The following is a 26,391-nucleotide window of genomic DNA, read 5'->3' as shown; positions in this document are numbered from 1 at the left end:
GGAGTCACAGCTCCAAATCTAAAGTTAGAAACCATATCGGGCTGTTAAGTAAGAGGGGTCAGCTTACAGCTGCTAAGGGAACTCGTTTGATGCATGAGCGTCAATTATAGAAAAGCTTTTAACATGGCCAAAACTCAGTTTTAAATGGAATTCTGTGCCGAACATTGTCCACTATAGATACCTAGACAAGCAATTATGCTGCTAAATCAAGTAACTAAAATTAGTATATCATAAAGACACCTTGACTCTCTCAAAGTACAGGAATTCGTGCTTGGATTCATGAGAAGGCAACAGTAGAATGTAATTTAAGTTACCTTTAACTCCCCCAATTTCAGCATATTTCCGTCATCTTTCCCGTCTATAGATAGAGTTGGAATGTATTCAGCAGGTGTTATTGAAAGATTTATTTTAAGTTCTTCTCGACCTTGACTATCACCTAAGTGGACACAGCACATTGGACCTTCATATAATTGCCTGCTAAAGAGTGAAAAATCTAAATATAACAACCTGCCCTCCTACTAGACAAAACCAGATCAAAAGAACAGCTGCTATCTGTGCCTTTCAGAATTGTGAATATAGAGCAATGTCTACACTGTGCTGAACATCTGGTTGAAAACTGGAAAAAAAAATGCTGTCAATCTTCATCTGGCTGTTTGCAAATATGTTGAAGACAGAAGGTCCAGATTTGTACCTGAGTTTTTTCAGATCTCACCCAGATTTTTGGTGCTGTATAGACCCTGCATATAATTATATGTCAGAATCTCGCAGTGTCTTTCATCAAGAAATGCTACAGAATTTGAGGTTCAGGTTTAACAATCAGAATGAACACACAATAACAGTGGTCAGATTATCCTTCTGAACCCTATCCCAATCGATCAGCTTTCCATAATGTTTTCTCTGCCTCTTAAAAAAAAATCAACATTCATAAATGCACAAGGCTATATGTATTAACAAGTTGATTCAAGTTTAAACATCGACCTATATTTTCTTTCTCACTTTTTTATTTTCTATGTATCTTCTCAAAACCCTATGTGCAACCAGCCATCTACCATTTGGCAGAATTCATTTTGGAATAGCTTGAATCTTGTTGCTTTCTTCCTCTCATTTTTTTTTTCAAAGCTAAATTAACAAAGAGTACTTGGTTAGTCATGTTAGACAAGCTGTTCCCAAAATAGCGCCTTCCATTTTGGTATCTTCAGCTTTGCAGCTGCTGTCTCTCTCCGTTGTCTGGGAAGAAAACTTTAACATTAAGAGTTGCTGATGTAGATTTTTTTTCTCCCTCCGAGTTGACGAGGGGTTGGGCCCTGACAGAAGTTATTTGGCTCTAAGCTTTGTAGTTTGGAAGAACTCGGTCTATAGATTTTCGCCTAACTTTCAATTGATGTGTTTAGCTTCACTGGGAGTAATACAATCACTTAAACCATGTTGTCGTCTCAAGGAGTTTTGCTACATCCCTACGGCGTGCCCATGATTGTGCCTGCGGCACCGTACTTCACGGGACTTGTTCAGGTAATTCAAGGCCGCTTCCAACAAGCAACTTAACTCTGGTGCACTTAGAGTAATAATTGGAATTTTTATGGTTGAGAAAGCAAACACTTTTAATACAGGAAAAAGCCCTCATGTAGTCAGTGAGAAGACAGTAGGAAATCAAAAAGATGGATCACCCTAATCTGTGTATTGACATCTCTCATGGCTGAATAAATGGTGTAGTTGAGCTATATTTGCTTGTATTGATCTGCCTGCTGCTTAACATTCATGCCTTTGCTTCAAGAGGTTGACCACAGGGCAAAGGATTTGCTATCCGTTTCAGCTTTCTGAGGGACTCAGCATTCCCAGTGCAGATCATGAGGCAAAGTAACTTACCATGATGTGGTTCAGTTAAGTGCTTTAGCCCAGCAAATATGAGTGACATTAAATATGCATTAATTCATATGTTAGACTTCACATGGAATGTCTGTTTTAATAGAATTTCTTTTGTAAAATGGAATAATACATTGATGGTTAATTTATGAAGTTTAGAGATCATTATTAGAACCCCACATCAGCCCTTTGAGTTTTTAATGGTGGCAAGGAATTTGGTGACTTGAAACATACTTGTTTTTTTTTTTGAGAAATTAACTGGCAGTTAATTGCATCATGGTGTTCAGAATAGACTGTCTGCTAGCATTGTATGTCAGATAATTCTTCCAAAGGTTTTCAAGGGACTTAACTTTTGCTTAGATAAAGATCGGCCTTCACTGTGAAAATTTTGCAAGCTGCTGTTTTTAGTCTGATGTGTAGTGGTCAGAACACTGACACCTGTGTTCTCATTCTGGCTCTCCTACTACTACATAGCTGTGTGATTCTGGGCAAGTCCCTCTCTCCTATGTAAACTAAGAGAGTTGGGTGAGGTGATTTCCAATATCCCTTTCTCATTCTCAAGTTTAATGTTTCTTTGCGTCTAGCTACTCTGTTGTGTAGTAAATATTTGTAAGCTCTTTTGTGTGGTTATCGTCCAGGACCATCTTTCTAACATTTTCTGGTTGTTAGCCAGCAGGTAATTTTCCTATACCTGCCTTTAATCTAAAATAGACCCTTCTGTATTATACTTTTCTTTACATGATGAAAAAAATCTTAATTGTTATTCATAGCAAACAAACAACAAAAAAGATTTCCCTCCCCCTCACTCAAATGCCCCAAACCTGTAGTTTGGGAGTGAGTGAAGTGAATAAAGTCCAGCCCAGCTCATTAGAGATGAACTAAAAAAAAAACGTCTTCAGCACAGACCGTTGGGCAGACACATTATTTTTTCCCCCAACCTTCATTGTAACCCGTTGTTTATTACAAAAGGCTGGCTAGAATATCAAACCTGGGGTGATTCCAAACAGCAGAATAGCTCAATAATTCTGGATTGCTGGCTGGCGCCTTCACTGGAGAGTTTACTCGATATCAGCCACATGTGTATGAAGTAGAAATAAATTGATCTACCTGAGATTGGCTATTATCAATACTGAAATCTTTTTGTGTGTCTTGGTCCGAGCAGGCCCGGGCCGCCGCTGCTCCTGTGGCATATGAGGGCAGGACTAGAAGTTTACAGGCAACTCCTCTTTATTTCCATTTCAGATTTTGGGTGAAGGTCAGGACCAGGAGCTCTGTCAGACCCTCTGCTATCCTGTCCAATAAATAATTACAAGCAAATAGTGCCTTTCACTCTATGCTGATTGATGCTGAAATTGCTTTTGAAAGTTCTCATAAGTTCCTGTTATAGATTAAGTGCCGGTGTAGGAAAAATAACTGCGCCCAACTGAAATGGGTGAATGTAATCAGGTTTAATGGACTCGGGAGCTTGTTGGGAATTAAATAACTATTGATTTGTTGGAATGTTGCTGTCATTACAAAATGCCACTCTAGACACATTACCCAGGTGATAGATTAGAAGACACAAGAGCTTTTTGAAAAATTTGGGAGATCTGGTTTTATTCGTTAGGTACACCATCTCAGCCAGTATGTTTGTGGAGCGTGGTAAATTGCTTTGAGAAAGTAGGAATGGGCTGGTGCTACCATTTGCAAACTGCGATGTTAGTGTGTTTTTCCAACCAAGGACTCAGGTTTGGTAGATGTCTTTGGAATACTTCATTAGAGCCACGATTTCATGAGGACAGATGGTGCCCTCTCCACCTAGGAAGAACACGGCTCACCTGAGCATTGGATTTTGGGTTGCTTTGTCCAGAACGACTCATTCCATGGCATCTAAAGTTTTGTTAATGAGCTTTTCTGAATTTACTGATGCTGGTCCTCTGATGACAGACAGGTAGGTGGTTGCTGAGAACCTTTTCAGTCAGGTAGAAGTGGACAAAACTCTACTACCATAGCCTGGAAGATCCTGTATGTACCTTTATGACACAATCCTAGTAGTACCTTAATGGAGACACAGTTGCCATCCCTGCCCCCAAATTTAAAAGAGCAGTATGACAGTGACACAATTGAAAGACTGTTGGATTTGGAGTCAGAAGACCTGGGCTCAAATCATAGTTTTTGCCTTTTCCTTTATTTCTGGGCCTCAGTCTCCTTTCATGTAAAATTAGGGGGTTGTAGTAGATGAAATCAAAAGTCCTCTCTAACTCTAACTCCATGATCATTTGTAAATCACTGGTCCAGAGCCTGTCTCCTTCCATTCCACACCCTGAAGGGTCAGAGATGATTATCTTTCTTTCTGGTACACTGAGCCAAAAACATGATATTAAAATGTTTGCATTAGAATGACAATTGCATTAGAATCACCCGTAGCAGTGCACTTGAGAAAAATTATATCTCTGAATATTACCATCACCAAATGCCTTCCATCTCCACAGCAATTTACTGTCAGGTTGCTTTCCTGCTCTCTGCCCTAGGTTCTCTGCGATTAAGACCAGAATGCTTTTCTAACATGTGAAATACTTGCCATTTCATGGGATTTGCCATAGTATTACAAAGGAGCCTCGGCCACTTCATTATCTCAGGTGATGAAGTAAACTCCAATTTTTCTTTAGTGTTGTTTTGTTTTGACTTCATACTCTATATCCCAATGAATCTATAATTTTGATGTCCTGGATATTCTCTCTGATGCAGATTGCAACTAATCCATGTTTTCTCCTCCTTTACTCTTGTTATCTGGATTTTGCCAAAGAAGGTAGTCCCAAGACTTTAAGAGCCTTCCTCAAATTCTTTTAATACCACAAGGAAACATACCTCAGTGATGCACGTGGACTGTCCATCAGTCATTGCCCATCCTCCCTATGTGACTGGCCTAAATTCTTTTTCGGTCCTACATTTGTTTGATAACATCCTTTACATAGCTGATCTGTATAATTCCTTATTTGTCATGTATTACAATCAGCCCATGTGTGCCTTTCCATTGCCCTTTGGTGGATTCTTCATTTAATTTTACTAATAATAAAATAAGTATGACACTAGGTAAGGCAGAATAGCTTATATGAATAGAGAGTATAAGCCTAGTCATAGATAAGTGATCTTTATTTGTTTCAATAAGTGCTTGGTCTCTAGAACTCTCTTCCCCATTGTAGATCCTGAGCATGTAGTAAATAAATTCTGGAGAGTTGTCTAAGTCTAATGACTTATCCAGGGTCACAAACCCATTTAGTGTTAGATCAAGAGTCTGAACCCACTTTTTTCTGGCTCAACACTGGATCCTTCATTGTCTCTAAGCCTAATCATGCTCAGTGGTACAGTCGAGTAGTACCTTTCCTGTTTCCTATTGGGTTCTTATGAATAGCCAGTCTCAAAGTCTCTCCTTCCTATAGATGGACCAACAAGACCTTTCTAAAATGCTTTTTTATAGTATAATGGCTAGAATTGTACTGTACGCCATGAACTTATGTGACCCCAATCTTTATATAGCCAGGGTTAGGTTCTAATCTATATGCACAATTCCTGAATGGGAGGTAGCCAAATGGTTTTGAACTGTTTCATGCTATCAAGAGGCAGAGGGGGAGAATTAGAGTAGCTTCCCATTGGATCTGACATGTGTACCACTGAGACAGAAACATCAATGTAAGCATCATTGGGTTGAATACCTGCAGAGACAATTGTAGATACAGTTGTCTGAGATGTAGACTATGGTTATGTGATCCCAAACATCTGGATGTTTCCAAATATCAAGCTGTTTTTAATCATGTAATCAACACATTTGATCTCCAACTGGAGCTCAGAGACTAGTAGTAATAACACGAGGATTTTGGGGTCATGGATATGAACCTCAAATAGAACAGTGAGCTCATTAGAGAAGCAGTGTGTCAGTAGCAGAAAAAGGATTAGACTTCATTAGAAGGCCTATGTTTAAATCTTGTCTCAATCACTTACCAGTGCATTATAGATAGGAATGTCTATGCCCACCATTGGAAGAAACAAACAAAAACAAAGCCCTAGCTTGTAGCCTAAACCCTAATGTTTTTATTCATGATTTTTATTATTAAGGTCTAAATCTCCATTTTCATTTGTGTAGCTGACTCCCTGGAAAGACAGTTCTTCCACCATTGCAGCTCCATACCTGATCTGCAACTTGTAGTCCTAGAGACAAGCAATTAAATGACTTGCTTGAGATCATGCTGCTTGCATATCTGGGAGGTGGTACTTGAACCAAGTTCTATTGAACTCCAAGGCCAGTTGACATATCTGTTTTTAGCATATTACCTCTGATGATGATAATGATGATGATGATTGTAAAAAAAAAATCCATCTTTCATGTGTAGTGATGGTAGATCAGTAGTATCATCTTCATTTGTGAAGCATAATATTTCAATATCATTAGAGAAAACAGAAATATGAAAGGCTATGTTTATGATTGGATCCTCTGATTTGATGTTGAAATAAGATCTAACAGGATTAAAGACAGAGTTGAAAGCAATTTTAGAAACTGGTCTCAGAAGTCTTATTTCTTGGTACTCTGCTGTGCCTCAACTAAAAAGCACACTTTTCTGGAATATCCCTTTCTGTGAATACTTTATTATATTGAACTTTATGGATGTCATGACTTCCTACTTTCTTCATCTAAAAGCACACAGAAGACAGTGCCCTTTTTAACTCTTTTTGTACACAGCCAAGCACAACATCAACATAAAATACTAGAAAAATGACTTTCAGGTGTGGCTGGTGCTTTTACGAATCGACCTGTGAGTTTTTGGAGCAGAAAGAAGGAAGTTGCCTCCACTGAATTTTGCAGTGTTTATACCAAAGCCCAAACTCAGTGCCTCATCATGGCATGGAAGTGGCCTTGGCTTCTCAAAGGCTAGGTCAGAAGAATGGCAGCTCTAGCAAGCCTTAAAAATCTAGAAAGACTTCAAGGACAGGCCCAGCAATTGTGAGGACTCACCTAGCTAGGTCATAGAGGCTTATGAAAAGGTTGACAAGAGCTTTTTGTGAGAACCAACTGCTAGGATATAGAGGCTTGCAGGAAATATCCCATAGTGGCATGATCTTGGATCCTATATGTAGAAGTTTATAAGATATCTGCAATATGTCCCTCATTTATTTGGTAGAGATGTTCAAATAAAACATGTAATTCTAATAATAAAGTGCCAAGTCTGAGCTCTCTCAGCAGAATTGTGGGGCAGCAAATTGAGATTGTGATTTTAAATGGCTTAGTTGGTAATCTTTAAGGACCATCATTTTTTTGCTATTATTGACTGCCTATTTAAGAAATTTCGTAGTCCAAATATCTTTTTATGTTGAGAGATCTGTTCATCTATAATTTTTAAAAACAATGTGCTTCTGATAACTGTCAAGGGCCATGTGTCTTCAGTTTGTGTTTGCTTCATGTTACTCATCGGGAGATGTGCTAATGTTGTCATAGAGGCTCTGCCCACGTTGGCTTAAGGAGAACATTGAAACAGTTGTCATAGTGTTCTGAATATAAGCCACATTCTTAAAATGAGATCCCAGATCCCAGATGATCATAGATTTAGAGCTTAGAGGGATTGGGAGATCATCTAGCCTGACCATTCATTTTATAGATGAGGAAACTCATGCCTAGAGAAGGTAGGGTTATATAACCCAAGGTTAAATAAGTGGGAAGATCTGAGCCAGGATTTGAACTGAAGTCTTCTCTCTGATTCTAGGTCCAGCCCTCACTCTACTGTGATACAAACTGAATGAATAAACCCAATGATAGATTTCACTAGGTTTTATAAATTGTTTTTAATTGGGGCCAAGAGAAAGTATAACCCATACTCCAGTGAATATAGTACCTGATGTAGCCTCTCTTGTTTTACTTCTTCCCTACTCCAAAAAGAGACAAACATCTCTAGAGGAGAAAGTGGTAATTTCCATTCCATTATCACCCCTCCTGATTGTCTCCAATGATTATAATAACTAGATAACTGCTAAGTTTTCCATTTGATTGTCCTGCGTATAAGCAGGCTATTTTTGACCATTTTCAGAAACGTCCGTTCTGCAAAATATTTTAGTTATTTGGTTTTCTTCCTTTGGGGTTGGGGGTGGTGGTGGAGAGGAGAGGTTCAGGAGAAAGCAATTCTGAGGGCTTCCCTAGCTAAAGTAAAGATGCTCATTAAAAGGTTAGCCACAGCGACTCATAAAGACCAACTGCCGCGATACAGAGGCTTTGCAATCTACATAAGTAGAGGAAATAACCCATACTGGAAGAATTTCTGTCCATTTCATAGATGAGAAAATTGGGACCTACTGGAAAGGCTGAGAGAATTTCCCAGGGGAACAGAGGCAAAGTGGCAAATCCCAGCCCCTAGAAACACTATGCTTCTCCTTTTGTTTGGAGGTGGGGGAGGAGAGCAACCCAAGTTATTAAATTGGAAATAATTTGGATTTTGCAACCTATAGAAGTACTTGGAAATGCCCGAGAGTAGCACCATTCTATTTTATATGAAATGTACTTTTTTAATTAAAAGATTAAAGGGACACTGTCAATCTCTCCTGATTAATATCAGTACTATAAAAAGGCTGTGTTTCTGCAGCAGCCATCTGTCATTTTGATCATTTTAAAGGCATGCTATATCAGCAAGTATGCTTTTTATAATAAATTGGCAAGGGGCAGCCAAGGCTGGAAAGGCTTGCTGGTTTCACACTTAGCTTTATTGCTTCAGTGCTCAGCAATCTGAACCTTTGAATATGAACCAGGGCCTCTCTCCCTGTCTTTTAAAGGTGGTTTTGGGTAAGTGTTTTCTTAGGTGATTTATGATGCGGACATTTCTGCCTCTATGTTTCTCCCCCATCTAAAGATAGTCACATTATACTTGAATCCAACTGGCATGCCAAGGAATCAGCATATCCCGTTGCCCCTTAGAGTCCAAAGAGATTACTTGGAAACAGTGAATTTAATAGCCCTCAGGGATTTTCTAGGGATGGGCTACCAAGTTATAAGCAAAATAAATAAATAATCCTGTCATCCTCTCTAACACAGTTTTTAAGCTGTTTAAATTACTGGGAGTTGTAAGAGTGAGTGTGGTCCACTGTGGAACTTCTTGGGCATGCAATTAAGGACTTGACCAAAATTGGAATTTAATTCAATGGAAGAGGTGGAGTCTTGCCCGTCCAGCTGTTGTTCATCCTCCCATCAAAGGAGATGTCTCAGCTCACCCCAGGGGGCTCATAACTTGTGCTTATTTATTGGCCAAGTGGTGATGACAATATTCTTATTATCATAGATACAGTGTTGGAAGGACATCAGAGATTATCTAGTATAACTCTCCCAATTTGACAGATGAAGAAACTGAGATAACAAGTTAAAATGAGCTGCCTGAAGCCATGTAAGTATTATGTGGCAGAACCTGTATTCAAGCCAGGCATCCTGACTCTAAACTCAGAACTCTTTCTACAACATCTCCACTAAAACAGTTATACTCTAGAGTCACCAGCCTGATACTCAATGCTAATTCTTCCCCCTCCCTCTAAACCCATTTCTAGCACATAAGAATGAATGTAGTTTACCTCTTCCATGGACTACTGCGCACAGTTCGCTCATTCTTATGCTCTGTGTTCTGCATTAACTCTGAAGGATGGGTAAGTTTCAGTCATAATAGAGTTAAACACATAAACAAAAACAGCGCCAAAAACTCTCACATTTACATAGTGCTTTAAAGTTTACTAAGTCCTCTACATACGTTTCAAGTTTGTTGGCTTTAGCCGTCATCTGATGAGCAGCCTGTTGTCAGTCTTTTCCTGTGGTGTAATATGCAGCTTTTTATATATGACCATATTATTACTGATCAACCCTCGGTACATATTGTACTTGGACTACCTTTCCTGTTAATAGAGATGAATTTGGCCTGATTTGTCCAAAGTGTTTTCTTTCTCCATTTAACCAGTAAGGCTGAGCAAGATTGGGGCATAGGTTGTGACAAGGAAATAGTCCATCCTGACCTGAAACGAACATGACTTCTCATGAACCTACCCCTAATAGCTCTGAGATCATGGAGGTACAAGACCATTGTCAAGTAGGGTGCCCAAGACAGGGTTTTCCCCTGCTTAGTAGTAAAACTAACCCTTTGACCACTTACCGTAGTCAAGCATTCATGGAACAAAGGGAACAGAAAGCCCATTCCCAGCTGCTCCATGTGGTCACAGTTTCTTGGGACAGACTCCATGGGACCACCCACACCACTGTTCTGTACAGTTCCCAGCACACTGTGGGTGCTTAATAAATGTTAAATAATAAGAATAGATTCCATCTGTCATTGCACGATGGCAGTGGGGATCTGATCTGAGTATGGGACTGTGGATTGGAACCAATGTTGCTTTTTCATGAACCTTTACGATATTAAAGTTCAAAGCTTTCTTTGACATTCTGAAAGGGGGTAAAGAACAGAGTAGCACAGACAGCTTGGCTTATCCTCTGAATCCTATCAAAGACCTCTCTTTATTATTTCACTATAGGTAAGGCGAGTCCTTTTAGGCCTGAAATTTGAATGCTCCAGAGAATTATCTCTGTGGCTTATAAACTGAAGGGAAATTTCCCAAAGCTCACAATTCCTAACATAGAAATACTGAATGAATTCTGCTTTCCTTGAATATTTTTTATAATTCATCTCTTTGGCCGCTGAACATTTTTTCAAGCCACTGGAAAATATCTATTTCCTTTTATTTGTGGGAAGTTGTTATAGTTGTGGTAAGCTAACAATATGGATTTGCAGGAAGGCAATGGAAGAGTAAAATTTTTAGAAGGACAAGAACTGTGCAAATGAACAAAAGTGACCTGAGAGTGGTGGCCAATGTCACAGTCCATGCTATTTGGGAAGGCCAAAGATACTGGGTCCTTTGAGCTTAGAGAATTCTGAGCTGCGGTAGGACAAGTGCTCATGGGGACTCACACAAAATTTGACACTGATAAGTTGAGCCCCTGAGAGGGAGAGGTGGGAGGGAGGCACCAGGCTTCCTAAGGAGAGGTGAACCAATCCATGTTGAAATGAAGTAGCTTCCGGGCGGATCAGCAGTGGGATTTGGCCTGTGAGTAGCCATCGCGTGTTCAACCTGGGTGAGATAGCGAGATCCATTCTCAAGAAACACATCAATGAACTGCAGTGAAGGGGATGGTGACCTCATTTAATTTTTTTTTAAAGACTACGCAAGTGGCAGATTCATCTTATCCTCCACCTCCCACTGGGCATATAAAACAGGAATCCAGGTATCAATCAAGGCATTTGAGATGGTTAATGATCTTTAATAGAAAATGCTAAAGACTACTGTTGTGATCCAGAGTCCACATAAGTCTCAAAAGCATCTGTTGGAGTTTGGAGGAGGCAAAGACTATATTTGGAGAAGGAAAGGAAGCTGTTCAGATACCAACAAATGGTTTTTTACCTGAACTAGACTTATTTATCCTGACATTCCCCCCGAGAAGTGAAAGGCTTCCCTTAAGTTGGGCAGTGGTGGTAGGGCCTCTAGGTAGCACAGTAAATAGAGTGTTGGGTCGAAGGTAAGGAAGACTCATTTTCCTGAGTTCAAATCTGGCCTCGGGTACTTAATAAATGTGTGACCCTGGGCAAATCACCTCACCGTGTTTCCCTCAATTTCCTCATCTGTAAAATGAGCTAGAGAAGGAAATAGAAAACCATTCCAATAATCTTTGCCGAGGAAATCCCAAATGGAGTCACAAGCGTTGAATATAACTGAAACCACACAACAACAAACAATTTGCATATTATACAGTTAGATGCAGATTGTTTTTGGTTCAGTTCTATTTTCCTGCCTCTACAAAGGAAAATCATTGTATCCATCAAAAAAAATTATTACTATCTTTTGTCTGTCACTTTTAATTCCCAGAATTTTCCTTTCCCCCCAGCCAGAGAGCTATTCCTTACATCAATGAATAAAAAAGAAAGGAGGAAAAAAAGGGCTCAGCAAAAGTAACGAACACACCAATTAAGTCTAACAGAATTTGCACAGTGCCGTGCCCGTAGCCCTCTGCTACTGCAAAGAAGGAATGATAGGAACCTTGATTTAGATTTAGAAGGAAAGGAAGGACATTCTCATATCTTGTTCTCAGGGCCAGAATTAAATGGAAATTTGTTTCTGGTATTCTTTCCATTTTATATTGTTGTAATCAATTCATATGCTGTTTTCCTGGTTTTACTTACTTTATTTTGCATCAGTTCTTCTAAGTCTTCCCCTATGGGAATCATATATAATCCAGACAACCTATTCTATTGCTCCTCCAAGTAGAAGGCTAACGTGATTATCTCCTTCCACTGTCACTTCAGAGTTCTTCCTCTACCCTTTGTTTTCCAGTACTCTGTCAGGAGGCCTCTTTCCCTAGTGTGTTAAGTTATACTTATGGGAGAAGATCAAAGGATGAGGTGAGAAGGGGAAAGGGAGAATGAGACCATCCCAACATGGTTGATGTTGCTCTGTTTAGACAAACTTCTTTTCAGTTATCACTGTCTAAACCTTCTAGAAATACGAATTCAGTTTCCCTTTAAAACAAGAATCAAGTAATGTTCCCAACACACATTCTCTGTCAAACATGTCAGTTACTCCAGGGGCTGTAGACAGCTTGCAAGCTATGTCTTCTGTCATTGTTACTACGGTGGTGTGTTTTTTCCTCCCTCAAACAGCTTTTGTATTTGTTCTGGCGAGAGGTGTAAATACCATGATGCCTGATATCTGGAATTTTTTGACATAAAATATGGAATTGACATGGTCTTTACAGTGACCATCTTAATAAGACAAACAAGGCAAACAGGCTCACTCTCTTGGCCTAATAGAGTATCTGGGTGGTCTATAACTCTTTATTTGACTCCAGAGATTCCCTGAGCTCTTGCATTTCAGAAGTTATTTGGGGGACAGAAGACTCTAATGAGTAGAGAGATTTTCCCCCCTTTCCACCTGGTGTGTTGTCATGCTGTTCCCTATAGTATCTTAGCTGGGGGACTTGGTTCACATTGACAGAGTAGCTAAAAAAAATTGTGTGTGCCACCTAACAGATATTGGATGTTTTTACCTATCATGTAGGATGTCAGTAATCAGTGGTTGTAACACTACTGATAGCATAGTTACATGCCCCTCTTCCTTGGCAGATACCAGACTGCCCTGTCACCCAGTAACATGATAGAAATGGAGAGTCAGAATACCTCGCCGCCCTTCTTCCTTCCCTGGAGAGCATATTGCTCTTTCATCTGGGTGAGCGGTTGTGGGGTGTGATGGTGAGAAGCTGTATGTGTGCTCACCCCCTCCCCTCGATGGAACAGCAATTTCAGGAACACATTTCTGTCTGGCGTAGCACGATGCTTTAACATGACGCACTTAGAGTTTTAACTTGGAATTTTTGATCATGCGCTATCAACGTCCTCACAAACTAGTGGTTTTTGTTGTTGTGGTCATCGTTGTCACGGTTGTGGTTTTCTCATCTTAACTGTTGAAAGAGCATCGGCTTTGAAGGCAGAATACCTGGGAGAATCTGCTTTCTGCTACTTAATATGCATGTGACCTTGCGTACATCACTTAACGTTCCCGCGCCTCACTTTTTTTTCATATGTAAAATGAAGGAGTCGGACAAGATCATATGATCAATATATTCAGAAACAAAAGGGATACTAAAGGCCAGTCCATCCAACTTCCTTATTTTACAGATGAGGAAACTGAGGCTCATAGCACTTAAGTGACTTATGTAGAGTCACACAGCTGTTAAGTATCAGAGATAGGATTTGAACCCAGATCTTCCTCATTTTACGTCCAGCACTCCATCCATTCTGGCACTGTACCTTACAGCTCTTAATATATGATTCTGTTCAGACACTATCAAGCTTATTCATCCCATTCCAAGGGAGGGTTTCCCTTCCAACTTAATTATGTCAAATCCGTATATTTTCTGTAATTGATGTCATGGCCCATTTCAGTCAATGAACATTAAGTACTTAGTGTGTGCCAGGGACTGTGATAGGCACTAGGAATGCAGATACAAGTAAAAAAAAAAAAGCAATACATGTCCTCAAGAAACTTACATTCTGGTGGGGAAAAAAAAAACAATATATAAAAGCAAATTGAAAAGGGAGCTTCAGGAGAAATATCACGTGGCATGATCATGGTATGAGGTCTGTTTCCTTCCTACTCTTATGCTTCCCTTAATCTTGTACCCCCACACCGAGCCATATAGAGTTTCCATAGATTCTCTATAATTAAGGTGAGATCATCTCATCATTCTTTGTTATTATTGTGATTTTATTTTTTGGAGAGCCATTGTTCCATGGTTCTAGTGGAATCCTAATATATTATATCCACCATACCTTGGGTCAAGTGGAGCCAAGGCTACACATACTTTGTTTTCCTTCAGAACAACAATTCCCAACCTTTTTTGAGCGTGTGGGTTCCTACAAAAAAGGAAATGGATCAGAACATTTCCTTCCTTATTAATCTCTCTTTTGATGTTTTCCCCTTCCTCAGCTGCCACTTCACCCATTCCCCTGATGAACAAAAGTGTGACCCTCTTCCTTGAACTATCAATTTGGATTTTAGCTATAGAAAGAACATAGAAATCAATAGGGCCAAAAAAAGGAGAGGGAGAAAAGGATTACAGTAGAAAAATCAAGCTGAATGAGTATAGGAACTTGAGGCTATAACACGAGGGAGGGGAAAGGGGTTCTTAGAAGCAATATATGCTTGTGGGGACCATTCGAGTCACCTCACTACCACCTCCCGTACCTCCATGAAATGAAAATAAAGGCACATTCATTTTTCCCTTAAAAATAAACACATGTTATTGAAGCTTGGATAAATGCATATGACAAGTACAAAACTCACTTGAGGAGACCCTGCCATAGTTTGTGCTCTTTTTAGGAATAAAGTTGGATAAGGCCTGCTCAAGAGATCAAGACACCTGCATGACCACCCATCTATCAGCGAGTTGAGGCTGAGGCTGGGGAGATGGTCCATGCCTTGTCAGTTTCCATCACTCGCAGCAGAGGATTTACCTTGCACAAGGATTTGGCAGACCAAACTCACTTCTAAGGAGTAAGATCAGTTTTCAATTTAAATGAATTCACTTTCTCTCTTAAAAAATAAATCCTCTTCCTAATTCCCCTAAGTCCTTAAAGTATGACATTCTCCTTTTATAGATTGGATAAAGAAGTCATGGATAGGTCTCACCAATGGCATTCAGATAAGATGAGCCAGCTGGGTCTGGTCCGAATGTGTAAAATTATAGGGATGAAGGTCCATTTAAAAAAAGTGATAGCTTCTTATTCCATTAGTGTCTTTTCTCTTCTCTTCACCTTCCAGAATCAGAAACAAGTTTAAAGAAAGGCTGTAACTTTTAAATCATCTCAAACCTAGGTGAGACACAATGAGATAGATATCTCTGTCTTAATATAATCAATTTAATTCCATAAACATTTATTAAACACCTATTTCATGCAAGACACTCTGCTAAGTATGGGGAATATGAAACCACAAACAAAACAGACTCTTTCCTCAAAGAGCTTATATCCTTCTGGGATATACAGCGGGCATAGATAAGAAAACAGAAAGGCATTTCAGAAGGAGCACTGACAACCAGGTGATCAGGAAAGGTTTCACCTAGGTAGTAGGGATGGGAAATGGCATATTGAGTTTGGGGAACAGCTAGCAGGCTGACATGAGAATGGAAATGTGGATGAGAGGCAAGTTTTTGAGATCTTTAAATGCCAAAAGGAAGAATTTGTGTTTTATCATAGAAGTAATGAAAAATTTTGATTAGTGAAGTCATCTACTCAGGCCTTTGTGATAAGAATATTAACTTGGGAGTTGCATGCAGGATGTGGTAGAGTGGAGAGAGACTAGATGCTGTGAGACAGGATAGGAAGTTATTGTTACAGTCACGATGACAATGACATTGTTTTAAACTGGGATAGTAGTTATTTGAGTGGAGAGAAGGATGCAGATGTGAAAGATGTTGCATAGACAGAATCAGTGTGACATAGCAATTCATTGATACAGGGTTTGAGTGAGAGGAAAGTGTCAAAGGTGACTCTGCCCATAGTGCCTAGCATAGTGCCTGGAATATATTAGGTGCTTAGTAAATGCTTTTTTAAAAATTGAATTGAAATTTATCTTGAAATGGGGAAAATGGGGAAAATTAATGTGTTTCTTCAAAGAGGTTGAGGGTATTGGGAAAAGTGCCTTTTTATTTTGTCAACTTACAGGTTTAGGGACTAGTTTTTTCTCTTGGGGAGAATAGAAATGTGTGTAATTGTAAAATTACCTCCTTCGCCCTCAAAAAAATAATGTGTTGAAAGAATGAAAACCTGCTATAGAAATTGAACATACTCCTGTTTGTCTCATTAAGTCTGTCCCTTCCCAGGGCAGAGTACATCTGGAGTCCCATGTGCTCCGTGTTCTGCATTTTCCATTATATTGCAGGCCTGTCTTGCGGCTGGCTGGGTGATTTTTCACTTCTGTTTGTAAAGGACAGTTCAGGGGATTGAATCTCCTTTGGGATTTGTAGCATTGAAAAACTAGATTCAGGTACAGATTTGTAGTTAGTATTGGTCTCCTGAGGATAGGCCTCACAGTGTCTAAACCTTAGGGAAGGATCCCTCTTTTCTCTTCCTATTATGCCTCTTTCTGCTTGTCTCCCTGAGCCTTCCAGGTCTTGGGGGTCACAGATGACTGAATTCTACCCTCCAGTGAGCTCATGTGATCTCAGAAAGGTAGCTAGGGCTGGTGAGGGTGCTTACGGGAAGGCAGAATGTGCTTCCCTGGGGGTTTTGGTACCACCTGTTCCAGGGAGGGCATCAGACTTTGCCTTCTGTTACTTGATCCTCATTCCTGGGGATGGTATTTTCAGCAGTCAGCAGCTGCCCCTTGAGTCCAGCTGGGAAGGAGCTCGGAAGCCATCTGACACGCCCCGTTATGACACTCGTACAAGGCTTTCACCATTGCCTTGGGTGAGATCTGTGTATGAGCGATGTTGTTTTCAAGATATCTCCATGAGCAGCAGTTGTGAAATCCCCATCTAGGGTGAGACTCTCCCAGAAGACAGCGATCCAAGGGGTGCTATTCATCTATTTCCCAGCATAAGCTTAGCATTCCTGGAAACTTACTAGCTTGAGGCATGAAAACATTAGATTTATCCCTAGGCTGGTTTACTCTGCTACAGTAAGTAGGGTCAGCTTAGCCTGGCCTTAGTCATTGATAAAAGACATGAATTTGTAGTCGAAGTGCCTGGCCTGTTTCTGAGAGACTATGGCCAAGTCCTTCAACTTCTCTAGGTCTCAGTTTTTTTCATCTGTAAAACAAGATGTTTGAATTAAATGATCTTTAAAATCCTTTCTCGGGACACAGTTACCCATTTCTCATAAGCTTTGTGTTGTAGAATCCATTATTTTTCAAAAGATACTGAGTAAAGGGGGAACTTAAAAGTAGGGGTGATGAATTTAGCTAGCTACTAACTTAACTGCTACAACCTTTCCATTTCAGTCATGCAGTAAACATTTGCAATTTGTTGTAGTGTTTGTGATGGGTGTGGCAGAATACAAAAGAAAAGGTCCTTCCAGTCCAAGACGACAGTGTATGAAAGCACATGAAACTGTTCAGGAAAACTTAAAAAAGCAGCATGACCTTGGCCATCACTTCACTTCCTCATCTATGAAATTTAAATTAACATTTAAAATGTTAGTCTAAATCAGAGGTTCTTAACCTTTGGCTGTCTAGTCTGTTAAAACCTTTGGATCGACCCCTTCTCAATATCATGTTTTTTAAAGAATTGAAGGAAATGCTAAGTTTCAATTAGAGGTTAATGAAAATTAAGTTGAAATTTTTTTCCACCCAAATTCACATACCCCCCAAATCTAACCAGACTCATTCAGGGGTTCTCTGGACCCCAAGTTTAGAACCCCTGACTAAGGTGATTTCTTTAAGGACCTTTCCAACACTAAAAATCTCTAAATTTTAGTATAGGATAGTATATTTGGATAAACGTATTTTTTTTTAAAGATTTTATTTTATTTTTTAATTTTAGTTTTCAGTATTCACTTTTATAAGATTTTGAATTCTAAATTCTCCCCCTCCCTTTCCTCTCCCCTCCCCAAGACAACATGTAATCTGATATAGGCTATACATGTACAGTCATATTAGACATATTTCCACATTACTAATGTTGTAAAGAAGGATCAGAACCAAAGGGGAAAACCACGACAAAGAAAAAGCTAATTAAAAACAAGAGAAAATGGTATGCTTTGATCTGCATTCCAATTCCATAGTTTTTTCTCTGGATGTGTATAACACTTTCCATCTTTAGTCTTTTGGAATTAGATGATTGCATTGCTGAGAAGAGCTGAGTATCAAAGTTCATCATTGCACATGAACATTGTATCTTAAGTCAGAGTAATAAGCATTTATTAAGCTAGTAGTCAGCCAGCAAGCATTTATTAACATCTACTATGTTTCAGGTACTGCACTAAGTGTTTCTAATACAAAGAAAGGTAAGAGGCATTCCCTGCTCTCCAGGAGATTACAGTCTAATGGAAGAATGTGCCAGACACTGAGCTAGGTACTAGGGGATACAAAGGCAGCAATCTTATCATCTAGCTAGAGGAAACAATAAGTACGAGGGTAAATACAGAGATGTGCAGGAGCCAACTTGAACTGGTTGGCGAAAGCTGATTGTTAAATTTTCAGTGTGAGCCTTTACATGAAATATTACACATCAGTGCTTGATTTATTGTTTTGTTGATTGCCTTGACTTAAGAAAGTGGTGAAGGAATGTTAATAGTGCATATTAAAAGTAAAAATGTGCCAGCAAACTTTGTTTTTTCCTTTCAGAGATCCGGTTGTTAAATCATGTATACAAAACAGATATAAGGTAATTATTTTCTGGGAAAAGCATTAGTCCCTAGGGAGGAAAGTCTTCATGTACAATGTAGTATTTGAGCTGTGCCTTGAAGGAAACTAGGGTTTCTCAAAAGTGAGGTGAGGTGAGGCAAGACAAGAAGAATGCACACTGTAGGTATGAAGGACAAAGACAGATGATCCAGTATTCTGTATCAGGAGCAGTTCAAAGACCATTTTTAACCTGAGGACCTAGGTTTGAATCCTGGCTGTGCCATCTATGAGTTGATTATGGGAAAGTTGTTTCCCAGCTTGAGACGTCAAGTTTCTTATCTCAAAAATGAAGGAGTTTTCAAAAAATGATTGTAATGTATAAACAAAAGACATAATAAAACATACATGAATAAATGGTTGGATGAATAGGAGGGTAGAATTCATTGATGCCCCCAACATTACTTCTAGCTCTAAGATCCTATAATAATAAATGAAAAATGAGTGCAGTTTATAGTTAGTTCATAAGTTCCAAGGGGTCATATAGTTGGAAACCCAGTGAAAACATATCCAGTGAAGAAATCCCCCTGACCCAAATCCTTCCTACAGGGATGTCAAAAATGCCGTTAGGGTAAGCATAAGGAAGGCAGTGTGGCAAGTTCATTATATCTAGCTCCAGATTAGTGAGAATAATTAATCCCCTGAAATGCATGTATTATTCAAATTCACGTTGCATACTTCCATTGGACAAGAACCAATGATCATATTTTACATAATTATAACTTTGAGAAGTGTGAATTTGAATACATTCAACCACTTCAATGTGGGATTCCTTGTTAGCACTAATCAGGACATAGCTTATATCCTTCTGCTCCCATATTTTCATAAAATCACAATTTATCATTAAATGGACAGTAGTTGGGGGGCGGAGCCAAGATGGCAGCTGGTAAGCAGGAACTAGAGTGAGCTCCGTACCGAATCTCTCCAAAAACCTGTAAAAAATGGCTCTGAACCAATTCTAGAATGGCAGAACCCACAAAACAGCAGAGGGAAGCAGGGCTCCAGCCCAGGACAGCCTGGATGGTCTCGGGTGAGGTCTATCCCACACGGAGCTGGGAGCTGAGAGCTGGGAATGGAGTGGAGCAGAACCCAGCCTGGACGGCGTGGACCATCTAGACCAGAAGTCAGGCGGAGGGGGCCCTAGCGCCCTGAATCAGTGAGCTGCGGCAGTTACCAGACTCCTTAACCCACAAACACCAAAGACTGCGGAGAAGGTTAGTGGGAAAAGCTGCGTGAGTAGAAGGAGTTCCTGGTTCGGCTTCCAGCCCCCGGGGCAGCGGAGGTGGGGCAGCTACAGCTGTTGTTACTTCCCGCTCCAGGCCCACCTGGTGGGAGGAATTAAATGGCGGATCAGAGCAGGGGTGCACAGCCTGCAGAAGATCTAAGCTCAGTCCGGGTTGGGGGTTGGGAAGGAGCAGTGATGGTGTGGCAGAGCTGGCACCTCCCCCCCAAACGTGGAACATAGAACTCTCTAGTCTACAAGCAGTCATACCCCACTGAAAAACTCAAAGGTCAAGTTAGTTGGCTGGGAATATGGCCAGGCAGCGAAAACGCACCGAGATTCAGTCTCAGACTTTGCATTCTTTCTTTGCTGACAAAGAAGACCAAAACATACAGCCTAAAGAAGTCAATAAAGTGCAAGAGCCTACACCAAAAGCCTCCAAGAAAAACATGAACTGGTCCCAGGCCATGGAAGAGCTCAAAAAGGATTTGGAAAAGCAAGTTAGAGAAGTAGAGGAAAAATTGGGAAGAGAAATGAGAAGGATGCGAGAAAACCATGAAAAACAAGTCAATGACTTGCTAAAGGAGACCCAAAAAAATACTAAAAAATACACTGAAGTAAACAACACCTTAAAAAACAGACTAACTCAAATGTCAAAAGAGCTCCAAAAAGCCAATGAGGAGAAGAATGCCTTGAAAGGCAGAATTAGCCAAATGGAAAAGGAGGTCCAAAAGACCACTGAAGAAAATAGTACTTCAAAAATTAGATTGGAGCAAGTAGAAGCTAGTGATTTTATGAGAAATCAAGATATTATAAAACAGAACCAAAGGAATGAAAAAATGGAAGATAATGTGAAATATCTCATTGGATAAACCACTGACCTGGAGAATAGGTCCAGGAGAGATAATTTAAAAATTATTGGACTACCTGAAAGCCATGATCAGAAAAAGAGCCTAGATATCATCTTTCAAGAAATTATCAAGAACTGCCCTGATATCCTAGAGCCACAGGGCAAAATAGAAATTGAAAGAATCCATCGATCACCTCCTCAAATAGATCCCAAAAAGAAATCTCCCAGGAATATTGTCGCCAAATTCCAGAGCTGCAAGCAGCCAGAAAGAAACAATTTGAGTATTGTGGAAACCCAATCAGAATAACCCAAGATCTGGCAGCCTCTACATTAAGAGATCGAAGGGCTTGGAATACGATATTCCGGAGGTCAATGGAGCTAGGATTAAAACCTAGAATCACCTACCCAGCAAAACTGAGTATCATGCTCCAAGGCAAAATATGGATTTTCAATAAAATAGAGGACTTTCAAGCTTTCTCAGTGAAAAGACCAGAACTGAATAGAAAATTTGACTTTTAAACACAAGAATCAAGAGAAGCATGAAAAGGTAATCAAGAAAAAGAACAAGAAAAAGAAATTGCAAGGGACTTACTAAAGGTGAACTGTTTTGTTGACATTCCTACATGGAAAGATGATGTGTATGATTCATGAGACCTCAATATTAGGGTAGCTGAAGGGAATATGCATACATATATGTTTATGTATATATATGGGTGAATGTGTATGTATGTATATATCTATGTGTGTATGTGTGTGTGTATATATATATACATATATATCTATCTATATATATATGTATATATATATATATATAGAGAGAGAGAGAGAGAGAGAGAGAGGGAGAGAGGGAGAGAGCGGACACGGCGAATTGAAGATGAAGGGAAGATATCTAAAAGAAATAAAATCAAATTAAGGGATGAGAGAGGAACATACTGAGAGAGGGAGATAAGGAGAGATAGAATGGGATGGATTATCTCACATAAAGGTGGCAAGAGGAAGCAGTTCTGTGGGAGGAGGGGAGATGGCGGATGAGAGGGGAATGAGTGAACATTGCTCTCATCAGATTTGGCCTAAGGAGGGAATAACATACATACCCAATTGGGAATCTTACCCAACAGGAAAGAAGAGGGAAGAAGATAAAAAAAAAATGGGGGGGAGATTGGAGGGGAAGGCAGATGGGAGTGGAGGTGGTCAAAAACAAACACTTTTGAAAGGGGACAGGGTCAAGGGAGAAAATTCAATAAAGGGGGATAGGTTGGGAAGGAGCAAAATATAGTTAGTCTTTCACAACATGAGTATTATGGAAAGGTTATACATAATGATACACATGTGGCCTATGTTGAATTGCTTGACTTCTTAGGGAGGGTGGGTGGGAAGGGAAGAGGGGAGAGAATTTGGAACACAAAGTTTTGAAAACAGATGTTCAAAAACAAACAAAAATGTTTTTGCATGCAACAAGAAAATAAGATACACAGGCAATGGGGCGTAAAAATTTATCTTGCCCTACAAGAAAGGAAGGGAAAAGGTGATGGGAGGGGAGTGGGGTGACAGAGGGGAGCGCTGACTGGGGAACAGGGCAACCAGAATATACGCCATCTTTGAGTTGGGGGGAGGGTAGAAATGGGGAGAAAATTTGTAATCCAAACTCTTGTGAAAATCAATGCTGAAAACTAAATATGTTAAATAAATTTTAAAAAAATGGACAGTAGTTGGCATAGACCTGCAGATTCCCATGTGCTGATTGAAACGATTTAAAACAAAAACCCTCTATTATTTCATAAGTATTCTCTTCCTTCACAATTTAACATGCCATGTCATTGATAAATTATTAAAAAACTCAAGGGCATTTGGTAAGCCAGTAAAATGGACCCCAAATCTTGAATCTATTTTATTTATGCTTATTTCCCTTCTTTAAGCAGGTATTTGATAAAATGGAGTTTGGGAGACCTATTCTGACCTCACTTGCTGTGGCTAACAGAATCAATTCTCATAACTCAACACAAAGACAGCCTCAGAAAGTTTTTTTTTTTTGAGCAGTTAACCATTGTTATCACCTCTTTAAATACCCTTCCATTTACTGATAGCAACCAGAATCATTTATGCTTTTTAACTTACTGTGACCACGCCTTCAGAGAGATAGCAACTTCTGCTAATGAGCCAAAGTATTTGGCCAAGACAGATCATCCAACTTCTATTACTTCTTCAAAACAAAGATGGTGTTGAGGGTGTGAAGAGTAAATATTTTTGAGTAAATGTAGTATCTTTAAGACAATTCAAGTGCCTTAAGGAAGAAATGACATATCTCAAAGTAACTCCAGCATAATTTGGGCTTTGGTTCTCTTCCAGTAACACAGATACTTATTGGGTGCATGTCCAGTTGGGATTAACATTTAGAAACCCCAATACTGCAGAAACCTATAGGAAAAGACCCTCTTCTTTATCTGTAAGGTTGAAACATCACATCAAGTTAGTCAGATCTCTTATGTTTTAGTAGTTCACAGAGTTAGTACCTGCCACACAATACCAGATATAAACAGAAGGAACTGAAAAGATTCCCATGTTTGATATTGGTGTTATGGGAGATAATACTGAGATCCAGCGTAATATCATGATTATCATTCATGGTGCTTTTTAATAATGGAACATATTGATGGAGTTATTTCTAATTTAAATCAACCAACAAGTATTTGTTATGTATGTGGTTGGTATAAGTTGCTGAAGTGATTCATTCCATTTATGCATGGATTACTTACTGTTAGCACAGAGTGAGTAATTGATAAATGCTTATTCCCTTATTAGGTAAAAGGAAATGATACTAGGTTACAGGTCAGCAGGATGAGTCAGGATTAATTGAACTAAGAATAACCTAGAAGATAGTCAAGGGAATAGACCACTTGTAGGGCAATATCCATAAATCAGTAGTAAAAGCAGACATGGGATTCTAGATCCAGGTGAATTCCAGATTGGTAGCAATACAGAGACCAAAGGTAAGAGCAAGGTTGTATACTAGAGAGTTGACAAGCTGTGGGGCAAGGGGTCAGAAGTCCCAAGGAGATAAAGAAGCAAGACAAAGCAACCAAGAAAAGACAAGATTCAGGGCATCTGCACCAAAAGAGAGACTTAGTACAATATAAAGAGCCTTGTACTTAGAGCTAAGTAACCTAGAATCAAGTCCAAATTCTACCATTGATTATCTGTGTGATGACAGCAAGTTGTGATATTTCTATGTTTCTTCTTCCTCATCTATAAAGTTCATATAACTGCCTACCTTGCAGGATTGATGTGATGATCAAATCAAGGTATTCAAAAGGGCTTTGAAAACAGCAGTGTTATATGAATGTAAGATAGTATTATTAACTACTTAGTCCATTTGTACCCAGTAGGGATTTTTACTTATTTTTAGCTTATTATTTATTTATGTTGAATTTTGGAATATCAAATTATCTCCCTCTTTATCTCACTCCTCCCCTAGCAGTTGAAAAGGCAAGAAATGGACAGCTATTATACATGGTATTTAGTAGATGTTAGTTTTTTGAACTGATGGAAAAAGACCTTTGTAACTGATAAGTAATACTGCTTCACGCCCAGAACTCTTATATGGTTCTTGTTGTGGCAGGGACCAATTTGAATCTGGCTAGCCTCAACTAGATGAGAGTTAAGTCTCAGGTGCAGGGTGTGAGAGCAAGAGAATGCCAGCAATTTATTGCAGCATGATCCTGACGTATCAGTTTGCTACTCTATACACCTTATCTTAGTATTAGCATAGAAATCATCCTGCTAAAAGTTTTCCACTTTTATCTTAATTCCCACACTTTTCTAAGTCTATACCATCCATTCACTGAAAGATAACTTTCTCAGTCTGCTTTTAATTCTCCTTTTATTTTTTTTTTTCTCCTGGCAACAGCAGGAGCAGGATTTGCTGTTGTAGCAAAACACATTTCATTTTTATTTTTACTGTCTCTGTCTTAATAGCAAGGCCTGCCTTCATCCGCCTGAGAATCACATTATCTTGCATGTGAGATAATAAATAGTGTATTCTGAGCCCTCAACTAAAACCAGTCTTGTAGAAGCCAAACATTTAATAGGCCGATCTTGGATAGATAATTTACAAGACTTCCACTTCTTATTGATTAACTTTCATAACTCACTCCAGAAAATAAATTATGCGTCCATTGTCATCACATTGGATATGCACACACTGTCCTGGGAGGGTTGATAGACTTGGATACAAATGTGGCTGAACACGAATGCTTTACAAGTAAATTGTAAACCTGGAGAGAGAAAAGTAATGCCACAAATGGAGGCAGATGGCAAGTGAGCCCTGGCATCATCATCACCATCATCATCTTTTTAATAAGTTATTTAAGTAATTTTTCTCCCAGTTATCTCCTAAATTCTTCCAAGGAAGATCTAAGTCTTTCCCTCTGTCCCCTACACATAAAGGGACTAAGCCTCTAGTGACAGGTATTAATATGGTAATGTTCTGACATTATTAAAATATTCAAGACCATAAGGTGCTGTTGCGTATGTTTCCATAACCTGCCATTCTTGTTACAAGAAATGATGGGATTTCTAAAGAGACAAGGCATGAGAGTTTTCTGTTTCTACCTCACTTCCATTCTCCCTTTATCACCCTATAATTCCCAGAAATTGATTAACTATCTTTTAAAATAGAAAACCAGATTAGCCATTTATTGCTTAAGGAACAAAATGTGTCCTGGGAGGCTGAGTTGTTTCTATCAATGTATCCATATTACTTCTTTGGCTCTTGACTCTCATGACAATTACCAACTATAATGCAGGATTCAAAGACGGTGTTGCATAAATGTGTGATGTCCCCCTTTTACAGGTGAGAACTCTGAGCTACAAATTAAAAATTGTCTTTAGAGTCTGTTAGCTCTTCTCCCAAGACCTGTTGAACCATTGGTGTGATCTGCTTAAGAAAGAGGATTCTAGTATCTTTGATCATGGACTTGGTTAGTGTTTTTCTATTCTTAAGCTATACTTAAATGTCTATATTTCAGGTTTTAGGCCCATGCTTCTTCTGGACTCAACATTACTTTCTTGTTGGAAGATATAGCTATATACATATACATATATAGCTATACACAAAGTAGGTAGTAGAGGCAACATAGTGTAGTGGATAGAGTGCTGGCCATTAAGGCGAGAAGACTAGGTTTCAAGTCCCACTTCTGACACATACTAGCTCTGTGACTTTGGACAAATTACTTAACGTCTCAGAGCTGGGGAGAGCTCGCTGAGTTTATAAATTACAGAAACGGGTCAATCTGCATTGCTAGAGGGAAATTTCTTCCTCAGAAAGTTCCCTTTGAAGAAGGAGGAGGAGGAGACCACAAAGATGACGATGACCTAAATGACAAGGTAGTAATATGTGAAAGGTAGGGATCAGGAGAGATATCAGGTAGAAGATGATGCTTAGGCTGAGTTTTGAAGGAAACCAAGGATTCTGAGATGAAAAGGGAGGTGGAGGACATTCCAGGCATACAGCTGAGTCAGTGCAAAG

General features: G+C 39.4%; 1 protein-coding gene across 8 annotated transcripts in view; it reads left to right on the top strand.

Annotated features, from left to right (window-relative positions):
- The first annotated feature begins 1,182 nt into the window (after positions 1-1,182).
- RBFOX1 (RNA binding fox-1 homolog 1) overlaps positions 1,183-26,391 on the top strand; it is a 388,542-nt gene continuing 363,333 nt past the window's right edge. For 6 of the 8 annotated variants that reach the window (XM_036738294.1, XM_036738295.1, XM_036738291.1 and 3 more), the window contains exon 1: positions 1,210-1,509. In XM_036738294.1, coding sequence (XP_036594189.1) covers positions 1,423-1,509 — 87 coding nt within the window. In that variant the 5' untranslated portion in view covers positions 1,210-1,422. Of the gene's footprint in view, positions 1,510-4,417; positions 4,479-26,391 lie in introns of those variants that run through there. The other 2 variants (XM_036738289.1, XM_036738292.1) reach the window with 2 other exon arrangements.

This window comes from Trichosurus vulpecula, chromosome 9 (genome assembly GCF_011100635.1).
Source record: "Trichosurus vulpecula isolate mTriVul1 chromosome 9, mTriVul1.pri, whole genome shotgun sequence".
NCBI lineage: Eukaryota > Metazoa > Chordata > Mammalia > Diprotodontia > Phalangeridae > Trichosurus > Trichosurus vulpecula.
Note: the sequence above shows the minus strand (reverse complement) of the source record. Positions and strands in the feature narration are given on the sequence as shown.